Source organism: Pteropus vampyrus, unplaced genomic scaffold (genome assembly GCF_000151845.1).
Source record: "Pteropus vampyrus isolate Shadow unplaced genomic scaffold, Pvam_2.0 Scaffold518, whole genome shotgun sequence".
Lineage (NCBI taxonomy): Eukaryota > Metazoa > Chordata > Mammalia > Chiroptera > Pteropodidae > Pteropus > Pteropus vampyrus.
The window spans coordinates 121153-139665 of NW_011889299.1; the positions used below are offsets into that span (position 1 = coordinate 121153).

At 39.6% G+C, this 18513-nt stretch overlaps 1 protein-coding gene across 2 annotated transcripts in view; it reads left to right on the forward strand.

The window, feature by feature from the left end:
* The first annotated feature begins 5837 nt into the window (after positions 1–5837).
* Positions 5838–18513, forward strand: part of PFKFB1 (6-phosphofructo-2-kinase/fructose-2,6-biphosphatase 1) — an 84589-nt gene continuing 71913 nt past the window's right edge. The window contains exon 1 of one of the 2 annotated variants that reach the window (XM_011383391.1): positions 5838–6214. In XM_011383391.1, the coding sequence (XP_011381693.1) occupies positions 6118–6214 (97 nt within the window). In that variant the 5' untranslated portion in view covers positions 5838–6117. The remainder of the gene's footprint in view (positions 6215–18513) is intronic. The other variant, XM_011383392.1, reaches the window with a different exon arrangement.

The following is an 18513-nucleotide window of genomic DNA, read 5'->3' on the forward strand; positions in this document are numbered from 1 at the left end:
GTCGGACGCACGTGGGGCGGGGCTTCGAGCCCCTCAGTTCCCATTGGCGAGAGGGGCGGAAGCTGAAGGGGGCGGTGCAGATGCCTAGAAGGAATGAATGGCGGGAGAAAGGCCTCCAGTTTGGGTCTTGATCCTTTCGCCTACGAACCTTAGTTTGCGTTTCTGCCCTGCTCAAAAGTCCCTTTGGTACTTCCAATTACTTACAAGTGGAATTTGGCCACTTTTTAAACAGAGGAACCTTGTTCAAAACCGCGCAGCGACCGAAGCCCCGCCTCCAGTGTGAAAGACCGCCCCGCAAGCGCGCAGATGGCTGCGGGCTGCGGCCCTAGGAGTAGCTGACGTAACTGCTTCCGTGGGAGGGTGACGCGCGCAGGGAACATCGCCGCCAGAGGAGGGAGCAGTAAGAAGTGCTCTGACAGAATAAGACTTAGGAGAGGTCCACTGGCTTTATTGGGCAGGGGGCTAGCGGTGGGTAGAGGCTGTCTCAAGCCCGTCCTGTAGTCATTATTTATCTTGGGCCTTATGGCATCCCTAAGGACATGGCCTGACACATACCTTCTCTTGAGTCCATTTCTCCGTTGAGTAAAATCGAGGCTCCGAGAATTTAAGTGAGCTACCCAAGCCCCAAAACCGCACTGTCTCCCAGTGTTGCCCATAGCTCTTCCATATGCATTATCTCATTCTCAGGACAACCCTTTAAGGAGTATTAAGGCTAAGTAAGAGAGTTTGAGTGAATTCTCCCCAGTCTTACAGAAGTGGTAGAGCCAGGATTCAAACCCTTTCCTAATCAGCTCAAGGAATATTTTCTGGAGTAAGTTTTTCCTAACCACACCTCCCTGATTAGATCTTTTCCTCTGGGCCCCCACTGCACGCTATGGTCCATCTGTCACAGCATTTATCACATTGCACAGCTACCATTGATTTCTATTTCTGTCACTAGACTGCCAGCAACTTGAGATAGCAATGACCATGTCTGATTCATCTTGTTAGCCCCATCCCCAAGAGCATCAACAGGTTAGTGGCTTGTTTTGGAGAACACAAAAATAGAAATAATAGACATATCCAATGTCCAGGAAAAGTCATAACTTTGCATCCTTAGGTTCCTCACCCAGAATTGCAGCATAGTTATCCCCCCCCCCCAGAATTCATCATCCTCAAATCTGCAGAAAAGACTCGATGAGCTGCTTTGCCTCCTGGAGAACTTAAAGGTTTCTTTCCAGTTGTTACCTCAGAAAATACCTCTGCGATTAATTTTTTTTTTTTAATGGTGCTTTGAGCTTTTTCATGGTTCGGTGGTTATTGGTTCAAGATTGAGTCCCAGGAGTGGGATAACTAGGACAAAGGAAATGAACATTTTTATTGCTCTTGCTTCATATTGCCAAATTGCTTTCCAGTAAGGGATTGTGCCCATTTACACTGAAGACCAGTCTGAAACTCAGCCCCAAGGAAATACCGATCTTGCTTGTCTCGGTTGCTGATTTTAATTTCTCCATTCTTCAGTGGCTTGTTAATATTAGTTCTGACCTTTGGGGCAAGGTGAACACATGATTGGCCTGAAGAGAAAAAGCTCCGGGTGGCTGAGGAACTTCTTTGGCAACTACAACATCTGATATTTCAACAGAGCACACACACCCCTCTCTTACCAAGGGTACTTCCCCAGCCGTCCCAGGGAACCAACGAAGGACTCCAGGCTTCCTCTTTGATGCCACCCACTGGACTTGCTTTGGGGGTCTAAATGCAAGAAAGCTGTGTGTTGGATAATTAGCAATGGAAGAAAAATCTTATAGGAGAACAGGTAGGTGAAACAGAAGGAAAAATATATAGGAGTTGCACAAATCCAAATTTGTTCTGTAGGCTGTCTGGAAAGTATTTTTGTTTGGGGGTTTTTGTTTTTGTTTGATATAGGTGGTCACTTGAAGTGTGCATTAAAGGGTGTGGGGAAGTTGGGAAAAAGATATCTATATCTAATTACCTATCTACCTATCTATCATCCATTCTGACCTGTCTTTGTGAGACACTGGCCCAAAAGGCAGTTCCCTAGTACCTTTAGAAGGCTCTCTAATTTGAGGTTTTAATTTACTGGATTATAGAGATTATATCTCTTACCTCCTCCTGATGTATAAGATAGGGCTGATTTGCTATGGCATCTTGAACAAGGTTTTTAGCTTCTCCGGGCTTTAATACGCTACTCACTAAAAATGGAAATTGATGTTTTTAGCCTGCTTCCTTCAGAGGATTGTCTCAAGGTGAAGAGGAGTGGGAGGACAGGAACCAGAGCTCTTTTGAGATATTTTAGGACTTCTGTGCTCTGTCTGAGATTAGTGATCTTGCTTTTTCTGTAGCCTTCACAGGCAGTACCACCCACAAACCTCCAGCCCTTCTCCTCGAGGGACTAAAGTCTGTGAAGAGCCACTCCTAGGACTAGGATGCAGTGAGCCTTGGGTCCTAGACATGGGGCTGAAAATAGTAGGGGTATGGTCGGCTAAAGCAGTAGCTAAAAAGGAAGTAGATCCTAGGCTGCTGCCACAAAAGACCTGATACTTATATAAAGGCACCTGACGTATAAGGATGTGGCCAATCTCCCCTCCGCACCCTAATCCCCCACGTATGCATTCACACCCACACACTCCCAAGAATTACTGATAGGGAGATCCCATTAGTGATTTTGTTACCCATCAGTCCTATCGATACCACTTTTAGTGGAATTCCTCCACACACCTCATACTTTGGGAGGATGGTCAGGATCTGTGGGCCTCAGGATGGCATACTGTATGCTTTTCCTCCCTAGAGTAAAACCCATTGTAGAATTTGTGGCTCTCAGCTCTTGGTCTTGAGTGAGTCTCTAATACTGAGTTAACCCTTTTACTTTAAACAGTTAATTGGACCCTTTCAGGGAGGACTTTATTCTTTTGTTTATTCTGTTCTGCCCCATTCAAGGTTGTGAAACTTTCTGGATGCCAGCTTCTACCTTCAGACCAACTTAGTTCCTCCATCCAGGACCCTGCATAACTCTCCGTATAACACTTACCTTGTTGAATGGGGATTATTTGTCCACATGTTAATTTCATCTAGGGCAAAGAGATGTAGATTGTACAAACACTCAGCTGTCTCCTCTGTGCCAGGGCCTTAGCTGGACACTGGAAACACAGATCACAAAAAACAGATCCAGTCCCCATTCTCAAGGAGCTCACAGTCTATTAGGGAAGTAGACCAATAAAACACAGATAAATACTTGCTCAGATAGTTGTAAGCATATAGACAATATGAGAACCAAAATCAAAGCCTGTCCTGAGGATATAGGGAAGGCTTCCCAGATGAGGTGAACTTTGAACCAGGTGTTGAAGAGTGAGTCATATTTTGTTGAGACTGGAAGTGAGGAGAGGGCATTCTTAAGCTGAGCAAAGGCCCAGATACAAAAAAATTAAAAAGTACACAGTTTGTTTTTAGTCAGCCAGTGCAGTTAAAACATTGGGGTCAAAAGAGAGACATAACTGGAGAGGCAGTTTGGGGTTTGATTGACAAGAGCCAGGCTGAGGCCTTTCCATAAGTCTTGTTTAGTTCCGCTTCTGGGACCAGAATTGACAACAGTAGTAAAAAAAAAAAAATAGCTAATTCCAGGCAGTTTAAAGTTGGGTTTTTAAGCCTGGACCCTAGGTTTACCCTTTCAGACCTTGTCAAAAGCCTGCTAGCCTCCTATCTCAGATTTCCTGCTGCTAAAATTATCTTTCTGCCTCTTGGCAGGATCATGAGGACAAAATTATAAACATAGAAGAGAGTTCATGTGACTGGCTCAATTACCTTGAACAAGCCACTTTCCCTTCCTAGGCCTCAGTTTCTCTGTGAGGCTAGTGAGGATGTTTGTAAGGAACAACCAAGATAAGGAATGACTTGTTGCTTTGTGGGCTATGGAAAACATACACATAAAGCATTAAGATTATTAGCATTAGCAGAATGATACATATTAAGAGACTTACAAGGATTAAGAGAGATCTTTCAAAGTCTAGTTCTGAAACTCAAGGTTCTAAGCTAATCTAGAAGACCACATTCTTAAATCAAGCTAGATTGATCAGTTAATCCAACAAAAGCCCTGGACTGTTAGAAATCAGGTCCCCAGTGTTCTACTCCTGACTTGGTGACTTATTTGCTGCAGGACCTTAGGAAAATACTTCCTCTCTCTTGGCCTCCATTTTCTCACCTGAGAAGATTGAATGTAATGATTTCTAGTGGGCTTTTGTTTCAAAAAAACCCAAAATGTAAAAGTGAATTCATTTTTCTAGTTGATTGGCAGTAGGTATTTATTATTATAAATATCAATCCTTTGTCATAATATCATAAGTTTTCTTTACTGAGTGTTTCCTGTATGCTCAGCATTACATTAGAAGTTGCAGATTAGCCAAAAAGGTGCTTGATCATTTACTTCACAGTGCTAGGTGATATATATTGAGCATTTCCCAGGTTGCTTTACATGTATTTATATATTGAATCTTCAACAACCCTAAAGGGGTAGGTACTCTTACCAGATGAAAAAACTGAGGCACTGAGAAATTAAGTCCTCTGTTCAAGGTCTCATAACAAAGGGCAGAAGTGGTATTCCATTCAGGTAGTATGGTTCCAAGAGCCCATTGCTCTTAACCATTGTTATCCACTGCCTCAGTAGATTCATTTACATGAGCAGCCTCTGAAATGTATTGAAAGTTTGGTATGATTTATACACAACAACTGGAGGGAATCTAACCCTTGTGTAGACTAGGACACTGAGAATGTATTTTAGGGAACTTCTTAAAAGGCAAAGTGGAGCTGAGAGCATTGGAGGGCAGGGATTGGAGATTTCTATCCCCAAGAGATTGCCCCTGTGTAACCCAGCTCAGTGGAAGAAAGTTGACCTTCCTCATAGCCAATCACTGGAGGTACATCAGGGGGTGGGAAGGTTGCAAAACAATGAAGTAAGAGTACACTTGGACATCTTCCAGGTAAGCCGTGCCGTTAGATGAGTTCTACACACAAAAACCTCAACACAACCAGGGAGTGGGGGAGAGTAAAGTGGAGACATTTGGGTGTAGTGTTGTACTTTGAAGCCATTGCTCCCTGCTTCCCACACTCCACCTGCTGCAGCCTTCGCCCTAAACCTCCATCCCCATGGCCTGACATGAGGAATTTTAGCCAGTATCTGCATCAGGTCACAACGCCTTTCTCTCTAGGGCACCTGATGGCAGCTGGCAACCGTGTGAGCAATGCTTACCATCTCTCACCCAGCAATGGCTGTGTTCATTTTTCTTCCCATAGGTGTCAGGTTTACACTGATTTATTTAGCCTTGACTGGAGAGAGCATAAAGTTGATCGGATAGTGCCCATCTCTCCAAGAGTGCCCCAGCAGCATATTTTAGGAGGGAGAGGGCCTGCTATAGGAACAGCAGCAAAATTCAAGGGAGGACAAGGGTTACAATGCCATTTTGTAAGGGAGTGTGGGGCAGCAAGGCAGTGAACCTTCCATCTCCAATGCAGGCTTTTGATTGCTAGATCAAAACAATGCATTTTTTCAGTAGGGACTGTGTGTGATCGTACTTTGGAAACTTGCATTTCTGATGTGGATCTCTGTTTCTGGGTTGATACTTGACCTTGTACCTGGGCCCGTTATTTTATTCCAAAGCTGTAAAAGCTGCTGAGACCTGCCTCCAACATCTTTGCCTCCCCACTCCACACGGGATATAAGCACATGATCTTTGGTCTTTTATTTGCATATTCTACTAGTCCTGTCTTCATTGGAGGAAAGTGACTGGCCAGACCGGGGCTGTCTTGCTGGCTGCTTTCCTTGCTGGAAGGAACTTATCTCCTATGTACACAGCTCTTGGAGTTCAGAGGCCTTTACTGACCTCTGCCCAACCTCTCACTCTCCGCAACCAAGCCCCCATTGGTACACACAGGAGCAGAGGCAGGCAAGGACTAGGGAAGAGAAGAGAAAGCTGAGGACAGGCTGCCAGAGGGCTCAGAAGCCCAGTGCACCTCCCTGTCACAGCTCTGTCCACCTACTGATGTGCCGCAGCAACAAAAGAGACAGCAAGACAGGAAGTGAGGTCCAGTACTTTGTAGACAGTGGCGTCATTAGCTGTGACACCTAAGATGTCTCGAGAGATGGGAGAGCTTACCCAAACCAGGTTGCAGAAGATCTGGATTCCACACAGCAGCGGCAGCAGCAGGATGCAACAGAGGAGGGGCTGTAAGTGGGGTTTGCTTCCATGGGCTTCGAGGTGGTGGTGGTAAAATGGGTATAGAAGAGCAAAGGACATGACCCCCCATCTATCCCCACCCCAACCTGAAAGTTGGAATAGATGAGCAGCTCTGTGAAGTAGCTATAGAATAACAGGAAGGCTAATGTCAGAAAAGATAAAGAAAAAGAAAAAAATGATGATTGGGTAAAGACCATTTAATCAGGAATTTTCGACTAGGAACTTTTCTTTATCCAGAGCTTATTTGGAATGCTTCTTGTTTGAAATTTGACATTTATAGTTTGGAAATGTTCAGTGCTTAGCCTAGAATGTTTCATTTTGGTGACCTCAATGAAGTTTCTGAAAATTTTTCCTGTCTTATAGTGCTTGAGTAAAATAAGGCGATGGTTCCTGGAATCATTTCTCAGGGAACAGGTGCTGGGTACACAGCAGTACCGTGTCATTGGTCAGTTTTCCTCCTCCCCTTTCTCAGGCCTCTTCTAATAAGTCTATACCTGACTGGGTTGGGAAAGGCTGGGTGTCCTATCTCCTGCATTGCCTTCTTGGCACATATGGACAATTTTGCTGCTTTCTCCAGAGAGAGGGAGAAGACACCTAATCTTCTCAGGAACAGCCTGTTGGTATAATGTTCATTTTGAAAATTTAAGAAAGAGAATGGTCAAAGGAGAAGCAAACAAAACCTCTGTGTGTGTGTGTGTGTGTGTGTGTGTGTGTGTGTGTGTGTGTGTGTATTTAACTGTAGTATGCCATTTCCCATAGATAACAGGACAGTTGTGGATCAAGGTGCTTCCAGCCCAACTGTTATGGCCTGAGGATCCATAAGGTGGGCGGAGATAAGACAGCTGTGGACAGTAGGACTCAGACATCTCAAGGACCAGTTGACCAAACTTCCACTATGCTAATGATAGAGGAGGTCCAGGGTCTGGGCTAGCAGGGAGAAAGGTAGTTGCTTAGAGGATCCAGGAAGATGTAGGATGTTAAATATAGTATGTAGGATGTAAAGTGTGGATGGAAGAAGAGGAAGAGCGGAAAAAAGCCCAGCCTCCTGGATCCTGTCCTCCTTCCTCCTCTTTTCCACCAGCAGTTTTTCTTACTCATCTGGAAAGGAACCTGGATGAGACAGAATTACATCCTACCCTCACCCACCCAGCCACTCTTGATCCTTTCCATGGGGCTGTTGGGTTTAGCTGGCAAACAGACAAGCCACTCTGCATACCTGGGAACTTCGTCTTTCAGGTTGGAGAAATAATATGTATTAATCACCTAATATAGTCTCTGTCACATAAAGGGTACAAAATAAGTATGTGCTCACTTTAGTTCTGAGCTGCTCTTTCCTCAGCTGTAAAACAGGATTAGTATCTACACCCTCCGCCCCCCTGCCGCCACATTGTTGGAGTGATTCAGTGGTTCTGGATTCAGACTGCCTAGGTTTGAGTCCCAGCTCCTGCCTCTATGACCTTAGACAAATCTCTTAATTTCTTTGTGTTTCCATTTCCTCAGCTGTAAAAATATGTTAGTAATAGTGTTGTTGTGATGATTAGAGAGCTAAAGCATATAAAATGCTTAAGAGTTTCTAGCTCATAGTAAAATACTCAATAAATATTAGTTATCATTATTTAAACAGCAAGGTGGATGTGTGGTCTTTTTGTCCATCACATCCCCAGCATCAAGCCCACAGCATGGCACGTGCCAGGTGCTCAGTAAATGGTCATTCTGTGCTGCTTCCACTCTACCACTTACCATAGCCAAGCATGGGGCTCTGTGTGCATAAGACTCATTAGGATTGATTGAATTATGTCAGATCACAGGTACAATAAACTTAGATAGCAGTTGCCTCTTCTTGCCTTGGGCAATGTCTGCCTCACCTTTTTTCCTGGAAATGCCAGGCTACTTACCCCAGAAATGTCTGAATTATTTTTTGTTTGGAGCATCCTCTCTAGAAGACCTACCTGGTCCCAAAGGGGTTGGTGGGGGAGGGAAGGCACACAGTCACTTAATGAGGTTGTTCTGAGGATTAAATGCACTAATGTGTGTAAAGTACTTGAACATTTGTGTATATTCATCTATGACTTGTTTTTCTCGCCTTTATGTTTTGATCACCATCTATATTATTGTTGCATGAAATTGTAGCTTGTTTATTCTCCTTGCTGTGTAATGTTACATTTTGTTAATATTCCACAGTTTGTTTTTCCATCTTACTGTTCATGAGCATTTAAGTAGTTTCTAGTTTTGGGTTATGAAATGCTATTAAATGAAATGAAGTTTTGTCCCCATAAATTTTGGAATAAGCTTATCAAGTTACACCAAGTTATACACACACACACACACACACACACACACACACACACACACACACACACAAACTTTTAGGATTTTGATTGGAATTATGTTTGATCTGTAGATCAATTTAAGGAAAGTTAACATCTTTGCAATATTGAGTTCTGTAAACATGGTATGCCTCTCCATCTATTACACATTTTTTATGTTATTTGAGGGAAGTTTTGTAATTTAAAAGGACTTGCACATCATTATAAGAAATGTTTTTGCTTATTTCTGTTGCTATTTTAAATGATACTCTTAGAAAATTACATTTTATAGCAGTTTATTGCTAATGCATACAAAAGTAATTGGGTTTCTGTGTACTGCATTTGTAACTAACAAAACTGATCAACTTATTAATTTTGATAATTTGTAAGTAACGGTTGTCTTTTTCCCCTTCCAATCTTCCTTTTTTAAGTCTCTTTTTCATATATCACTACACTGCTTTAATAAACACAAACACACACACACACACACACACACCATTTTCAGTGCAGCGTTGTATAGAAATGTTAATAGTGTGCATGCTTATGTTGATCCTAATTTTAAAGGGAATGCTTTTAAAGTTTTACCATTGAGTAAGTTTGCTGTAGTTTTTCTTTCTTTTTGTAGATACCATTTAACAGGTTAAGGAAATTCACTTTATTCTTAATTTGTCAATAGGATTATTTTTAAATGAGTAGATGCTCAATATTGTTTTATTTATTTTCCAGATTGAATTTGGCCTAAATTATTATCAGTATAAAAAGCAAACATCTAGCATGTGTATCATCCAAACCTGCACAATATGGACATTTGGAGATCCTGTTCCATTTTAGTTAACTTTAACAATCAATAGGTGTAATCTTAGATTATTTGTATTTTATAGTCTCCTTTTCTTAAAATAATATTTTTATTTTTCAATTATAGTTGGCATACAATACTAGTTTCAGGTGTACAACATAGTGGTTAGACATCTCTAAAACTCATGAATAAATCTAGTACCCATCTGACACTGTACATACTTATTACAATATTATTGACTATATTCCCTATGCTATATGTTCCATCCCCATTTTTTGACTATTTTGTAACTACCAATTTGTAATTCTTAATCTCTTCCCTCTTTTTCACCCACCCCCCCAACCGCCCTCCCACCTTGTAACCCTCAAAATGTTCTCTGTGTCTATAAGTTTGTTTCTGTTTTATTTATTTTGTTCTTTAGATTCCACATATAAGTAAAATCATATGGCATTCCTCTATCTGATTTACTCCATTCAGCACAATACCCTCATGTCCATCCATGTTACAGATATAAAGATTTTATTTATTTATTTATTTATTTATTTATTTATTTATTTATTTATTTATTTATTTATTTAATGGCCGAGTGATATTTCATTGTATATATGTACCACCTTTTCTTTAGCCATTCATCCACGATGGACACCCAGGTTGCCTCCATATCTTGGCTATTGTAAATAATGCTGCAATGAATATATGAATGCACATGTCCCTTCAAAGAACTGTTTTGGGTTTCTTTGGATAAATATCCAGAAGTGAAATTACTAGACTCTTCTTTCTTTGTCTTTTGTTATAGCCTTTTTATTAAAGTCTACTTTGTCTGGTATAAGTATTGCTATCAGCTTTTTATTTTTCATTTCCATTTTCATGAAATATCTTTTTCCATCCTTTTACTTTTGGTCTGTATGTGTCTTTTGCTCTGAAGTGAGTTAATTGTAGGCAGCATATGCAAGGGTCTTGTTTTCTTATCCATTCAGCCACCCTACCTTTCGATTGGAGCATTTAATTTTTTTTTTCATTTCAAATACTTGTTGCTAAGTATGTAGTTGTTGCCATTTTATTATTTATATTTTTGATACATATTTTTTTTTTCTTAAAGAAGTCCCTCCAACATTCCTGTAATACTGGCTTGGTGGTGATGAACTCTTTTAGCTTTTTTTTGTCTGGCAAGCTCTTTATCTGTTTTTTTATTCTAAGCAATAGCTTTGCTGGGTAGAGTAGTCTTGATAGAAGCCTTGCTTTTCATCACTTTGAATATTTTTTGCCAGTCCCTTTGGGCCTGCAAAATTTCTGTTGAGAAATCAGCTGATAGTTTCATGGGAGCTCCCTTGTAGGTAACTACTTGCTTTTCTCTTGCTGCTTTTAAGATGTTCTCTTTGTCCTTAACCTTTGGCATTTTAATTATGATGTGTCTTGGTGTGGGCCTCTTTGGGTTCATCTTGTTTGGGACTCTCTATGCTTCCTGGGCCTGTATGTATATTTCCTTTGCCAAGTTAGGGAAGTTTTTTGTTATTATTTCTTGAAATAGGATTTCAATTCCATGCTCTCTCTCTTCTCCTTCTGGTATCCCTGCAATGCGAATGTTGGTACAGTTGATGTTGTCCCAGATACCCCTTAAACTATCCTCATAATTTTTTATTCCTTTTTCTTGTTGCTGTTCTGATTAGGTGTTCTTTGTTACCCCATCCTCTAAATCAGGGGTCCCGAACCCCCTACCTGCAGACTAGTACCAATCCATGGCCTGTTAGGAACCAGGCTGCACAGCAGGAGGTGAGCGGCGGGCCAGTGAGCGAAACTTCTTTTGTATTTGCAGCTGCTCCCAGCACTAGCATCACCACCTCAGCTCCACCTCAGATCATCAGGCATTAGATTCTCATAGGAGCACCAGTCCCTGGTGCCAAAAAGGTTGGAGACCACTGCTTTAAATCGCTGATTCAATCCTCCACTTCATCCAATCTGTCGATTCCCTCTAATGTACTCTTCATCTCAGACATTGTATTCTTCATTTCTCACTGGTTCCCTTTTATGTTTTCCATCTCCATTTTTATGTTTTCTATCACTTTGTTAAAGTTCTCACTGAGTTCATCTACTCTTCTGCTGAGTTCATTGAGCATCTTTATAACCAGTGTTTCGAACTCTACATCTGGCATATTGCTTATCTTCATTTCGTTGAGTTGTTTTCCTGTAGGACATGTTTCTTTCTTTGTCTCCCCATTTTGGCTGTCTCCCTGTGTTTGTTTCTATGTATTAGGTAGGGCTCCTAAGTCTCCCAGTCTTAGAAGAGTGTCTTTATATAGTAGGTGTCCTGTGGGGCCCAATAGCACAGTCTTCCCTGGTCACTTGAGCAAGGTACTCAAGGTGTGTCCTTTGTATGGGTTGTATGTGCCCTCCTGTTGTAGTTTAGACTTGGTTGCTGTTTGCATGTTGATGGGAGAGATTGACCCTTGAGCTGATTGCTTATGTGGTTTGGCCAGTGAGCAGCTGACCCTACAGAGCAGGATTCACTTTAGCAGGGCTCTCATGCCTGCCCATTCTGCTCTTCAAATGTGTCCTCCTCAGAGGCAGTCCTGGGTACTGCTCCGGCTCTGTTGCTGGTCGAAACAAGCCACCAGGTGTTTTGGCCCAAGGCCTCCTGAGAGGGTCCCAGCTGCAGGCCAAGTTTAGCCACAGCCTGTTCACTTCCAGGGCCACCTGGTAAGAGTCTCCAACCAATTCTCAGATGGCTACCACTCGTGCTTGGCTTGTAGGTGCCTCGAGAGGCCAAGCCATGAATCAAGACTAGCTGTTGCTTGTACCAGACTTGGGGCTGCTCAGCAAGAGGTACAGGGCATGCCAAGACCAGATGCTGCTTCTTTGAGTTTTGTGAGCTTTTGGGAGATTTTAGGAAAGTCCACAAAATGAGCCAAGATAGGCCAAATATATGGAATAAACCACTGGAGGCAACTTAGGTGGACCTGCAAGTTGAGAGAGGTGGAGTCTCAAGGAATCACCTGGGCAGAGCAACCTGTGTTAAACAAGTTGATGGATATGACGCAGATATGGTGGCTGTCTGAGTCCACACGCTGGGAGAGGATTAGGGCTCAACAAAGGAACAATGGATACTGCCAGCGCTTCTGTCCAGGTGAAAACCACCCCTCCAGCCTTTGCCCTGAAGCCAGACAACTCAGTTCTTCCCCTTGTGTTCCTGTCACTCTTCAAGCAGCTGCCCACCACTGGAGATCAGAACAAATGAGTCCGCCACCAATTAAGTTCACACAGGCCCTTTAAGAGGAGCATCTGCTACTCCAGTGGTCCTCCGTCTCACTCAGCCACAATCTCTGCTGGCTGTTCTTCCCAGCACTAGAACCCTAGGCTGGGGGCCCGCTATGGAGCCGGAACCCCTCGCTCCTCTGTGGGTGGGAGAGCTCTGCAGCCAAGATAACCCTCCTGATTTTTGACCACAACACATGGTTGTGGGACCAGGCCATTTCACGTTTCCTCCCCTCCTACCAGCCTGGAGGTGACCTCTTATGTATGTTCCTAGCTGTAGGACTTCTGTTCAGCCAGACCTCAGTTGAATCCCAGTGATGATTTTTCTGTAGTTTCGTTATAATTTTGGTGTGGTCGGGAGAGGAGGTGAGCACAGAGTCTACTGTCTACGCCCTCTTGACCGGACCCCTGAGTTTTATTAAAGGTGCTTTCTGTATCCACTGAGATGACATGTTGATTGTATATTTTGATCTGTTAATGTATATTACATTAGAAATTTTTTTATTGCACTGAACTAATCTTGCAGTCCTAGGGTAAATAAAAACTACTTGGATTTAGTTTATTAATATTTTGTTTAGAAATTTGACATTTTATTAATGAAAGAGATTGGCCTGTAATTTTTCCATTCTTATGTTTTTCTGTTTTGGTGTCATAAAATGAAGTGGGAACTATTTCTTTTCGTTCTATTTTCTGACAGAGACTGTGCAAGGAACTATTTGTTCTTTAAATATTTAGCACAACTTTCAGGTAAAAATATCAGGGCCTGGCATCATCTTCATAAGAAATATTTTAACTGATACAATCTTTTAAATAATTATTGAATCACTCCAGTTTGCAATTTCTACTTGTCAGTTTTATTAAGTTATGTTATCTAGAAATTTTTCTATTTCACATCACTTTTCAAATGTATTTGCATAAATTTCTTATTTTTGTGTTTTTTAAATCTGTTGCATTTACAGTTATATTTTTTGTTCTGATACTATTTTTTTGTACCTTCTTTTATTTATTCTTGACCAATCTTGCCAGAGGTTGTTCACTTTGATAAATTTTTTAAAATAATTAACTTTTGGCTTTCTGATTCCTTCTGTTATGTCTTTGTTTTCTATTGAACCATTTTTCTTATCCTGTTTCACTATCTTTAGATTTATTCTGTTCTTCCTTTTTAATCGCTGGAGTTAGATGCTCAGCTTGTTAGTTATCAGACTTATTTTTAAATATAAGCATCTTATGCTATAATTGGCCTACTAAACAGGGCTGATATTATACTGATGCACAATTGCATGGACATATGAATTTGTAAAATATTTCCAGAAAATTTATTAAGTAGTCACAGCTCTGGGATTTCTTAGTTTCTCTACCACTTACACAGTTGCCCTGATCACCTCAGTCCCTTTTCCAAGACTGCTGGGACCTACTGATTATCATCTGGCAACTAAAGGGCTAATGTCTGGCACAGCAGGAGGCCTCCTATAATGGTGCCAGCCCTTGGGCCAGGACTAACTTCCATTTTAACAGATCATTTCCCTTGCCGTTTCCAGTTTGATTCAATTCTCTTCAGAGAACAAACTCTCTATGATTTCAGTTCATAAAATCTACTGAGATTTTACTTTATAGACCAACATATGAAAGTTTTTGGTGAATGTTCTATGAGCACTTGAAAAATATGTACCTATTACAGTTGGGTTCAGTTTAGTACATACTTAAGTCATGTCTATCTGGCTAAAATGCTCTTTATTCTTCTGGGGTTTTGTCTGCTTATTGATTTTCAAAATTTGTTAATGTTTCCTTATAACAACATCAATTTTGAAACTTTGTAAATGGTTACAAATTTAGAATTGCTATATCTTCTTGGTGACTTGAATATTTTACTGATGTGTAAAAGAATATTTCTGGTAATCTAATATGTTGGCATTTTGTCCTGCAACCAATTTTTTTCTGATCTTAATATACATACATTAGTTTTATTTAGCTTAATATTTGCCTGATATATCATTTCCTATACCTTAAAATTTTTGTTTTTAATAGAGATTTAATTAACATATCATAAAATCCACCATTTTAAAGTGTACAACTTAGTGGTATTTAGTACGTTCACATGGTTGTGTACCATCACCACTAATTCCAGAACATGTTCATCACCCCTAAAAGAAACTGCTACGTTTTTTTAACATATTAATAACATTAGTAACTTTTACAGCTCATCAAAGACAATTCTTTTTTTAATAATTTTTTTCAATTATGGTTGACATACAATATTACATTAGTTTCAAGTATACAAAATATTGATTAGATATTTATATGACTTACAAAGTGATCAGAAAACAAGACCCTTACATATGCTGCCTACAAGAGACGTCACATCAAAAGACACATACAGACTAGAGGTAAAGGGCTGGAAAAAGATATTTCATGAAAATGGGAATGAAAAAGAAACCACATACCCTTTACAATCATTCCAGATTCCCTTCACCCCTCACCTAGCAACCACTAATCTACTTACTGTCTCTATAGATTTGCTTGTTCTGGACATTTCATATAAATTGAATCAAACAATATGTTGCCTTTTGTTTCTGGCTCCTTCATTCTGCATAATATTTTCAAGGTTGATCCATGTTGTAGCATGTATAGATACTTTATTCTTGTTTATAGTTGAATAATACTCCATTGTATAGACATATCACATTTTATTTATCCATTCCTGAATTGGTGGACATTTGGGTTGTTTCCAGTTTGGGCTATTATGAGTAATGCTGTCATGAACATACTTGTACAAGTTTTTGTATGGTCATATGTTTTCATTTCTCTTGAATATATACCTAGGAGTGGAATCACTGAGTTATGTGATAACTCTACAGAACACTCCCCTCCTTATCCACATGGGATACAATCCAGTACCCCCAGTGCATGCCTGAAACTGCAGATAGTAAAAACTCCTATATATACTATGTTTTTTCCTATATATACATACCTATGATAAATGTTCACTTATAAATTAACCTCAGTAAGAGATTAATTACAACTAATAAAAATGAGATAATTATAAGAATGTACTGTAATAAAAGTTGCATGAATGTGGTCTCTCAAAATATCCTATTGTATTGTACTCACCTTTTTTTTTCTAAATTAAGCTTTCTTTCTTTCTTCCTTTATTTTTATTATGGTGACATTGGTTAATGAAATCCAGTAAGTTTTGGGTGTACAATTTAACAGTAAGGCATATATATATATATTGCATTGTGTGTTCCTCTCCCATAGTTAGATTTCTTTCTGTCACCACATATTTGACCCCTTTTTTCCCCATCTACCTCTCTCCTTCCCCCTCTATCCCACCCTCTGGTGACCACTAATCTAGTATCCATGTCCATGAGTCTCTGCTTGTTTGTCCTGGTCTTTTGTTACTTTTAGGTTTATATCCCTCATACAAGTGATAGTATATGATTTTCAACTTTTTCTGTCTGGCTTGTTTCGCTTAGCATGATTATCTTGAGGTCCATCCATGTGTCGCAAATGTACTCACCTTTTTACTTAAAGGAATCACTCTATGGCTTCTCTTTGGCATAGCCAATTGCCAGCAGCACTGTTCTTGTGCTTTGGGGCCATTATTATGTTAAATAAGGGTTACTTGAACACAGGCACTTCGGTATCATGATGTCTATCTGAAAACAGACAGCTACTAAGGGACTTACAGGAGGAGAGCATATACAGTGTGGATACAATGGACAAAGGGATGATTCATGTCTCGGGTAGGATGAAGCTGGATGGTGTGAGATTTCATTACACTACTCAGATTGATGTGTAATTTTTATTTATGAATTGTTCATTATTGAAATTTTCCATTTAATATTTTCAGATGATAGTCAAGCACAGATAACTCAAACCAGGGAAAGTGAAACCCAGGATTAGTGGGGACTACTGTATAATGCTTTGAGAAACTGCCAAACTTTTTCAAAGTGGCTTTACCATTTTACATTCCCAAAAGCAACATATGAGGATTCCAATTTTTCTATATCCTCACTAACATTTGTTGTCCAAATTTTATTATAGACATTCTAAGTGGACATGAAATTTCTCATTGTGATTCTCATTTGCATTTCCTAATGACTGATGATGTTGAACATTTTTTTATGTATTTATTGGCTATCTCTATATTTTCTCCAGAGAAATTTGTATTTAAATACTTTGCCCATTTTTTAATTGGGATATTTGTCTTTTTTATTTGTGTGGATTCATAAGAGTTCTTTATATATCCTGGAAACTAAACTCTTTCCAGATATATGATTTGCAAATATTTACTACCATTCTGTGGGTTGTCTTTCCATGTTCTTGATAGTATATTTTGAAGCACAGAAGTTTTAAATTTTGTTGAAGTACAATTTACCTTTTTTTTTTTCATTGGTTTGTGCTTTAGGTGTCATATCACAGAAACCATTGTCTAATCTAAGGTCACAGTGATTTATGCCTAGGTTTTCTTCTAAGAGTTTTATATTTTAAGCTCTTACATTTAGATGTTTGGTCCATTTTGAGTTAATTTTTACATATAGTGTGAGATAAGTATCCAACTTCATTCTCTGCATGTGTATATCCAGTTGTCCCAGCACCATTTGTTGAAAAGACTCTTCTTTCTCCAACTGAATTTTTTTGTCACCCTTGATGAAAATCAATTGACCATTAATTTGAGAGTTCATTTCTGGGCTCTCAGTCCTATTCCATTGGTTTATATATCTGTCTTTATGCTAATACCACACTGTCTATATTATTGTATCTTTTTTATTAAGTTTCTAATTTGAGAAGTGTGAGTCTTCCAACTTTGTTCTTTTTTATTCCCCAAGATAATCTTGGCTTTTCTAGTCCCCTTGAACTTCCATACGAATTTTTGGATCAGCTTGTCAGTTTCTGCAAAGAAGTTAGCTAGGATTTTGATAGGGATTTTGTTGAATCTATAGATCAATAAGAGAGTATTGCCATCTTAACAATTAAGTCTTAGGTCCATGAACATGAGATTTTGGTTTATTTAGATCCTCTTTATTTTTTTCAACAATGTTTTGTAGTTTTCAGAGTATAAGATTTGTATTTCTTTTACTTATTCCTAAATATTTTTTCTTTAAATATCAGTAAAAAGTTTGCTGTAAAACAGTATGCTGTATTACACTGGCAGCAGCCTCATACATCTTATGTTTACTGCATCTCTTGATTGCATCATTTTCTCTTGTGCTTGATTTAATCTCATGGTTTTTGTTCATCATGGCTTCTAAGCATACATAATTCACTGCTAATGTTTCCAGTAAGGGGCTACATCAAATGATTGACCTTGAAACAAAATTAAAAGTGATTAAGTACTATGAAAGTGGAAAATCAGTAATGGTTATTGCTCACCAGTCAGGCATGCCCCATATTACCAAAACTACAATCTTGAAGAACAAGGACAAAACGATGGAAGCTGTTAAAGCATCTGCTTCATTGAAAGCAGATGAGACTAACAAAAATGTTAGAAGGGCCTGTATAAGATGTGGAGAAACTCCCAGTGACCTGATTGAAGACCAGATACAGAAGTGTATCTCTCTCGGCACCATAACAATTATGACCAAAGCAAATATTTTATTTGCGATGTTGAAATAAAAGTCTGGACATGACTACAATGTTGAATATACTGCTAACTCCAGGTGGTTTAAATGACTCAAGAAACGTCATTTATTACATAATGTGAAAGTGAGTGGTGAGTCTGTTAGTGCTAATGTGAGAAAGATGAAGAATTTTTGGAAGTTCTAGATAAGCTGATTGTGGAGGAAAATTACTTGCCAGGGAAAAATATGTATGAAACCTCCCTATGCTGGAAACAGATGCTTGAAAGGACTTTCATCCATAGGAAGGCCATATTAATGCCAGGTATCAAGTATTTTAAGGACAGGATAACAATCTTGCTTGAGGGCAATGTTGCAGG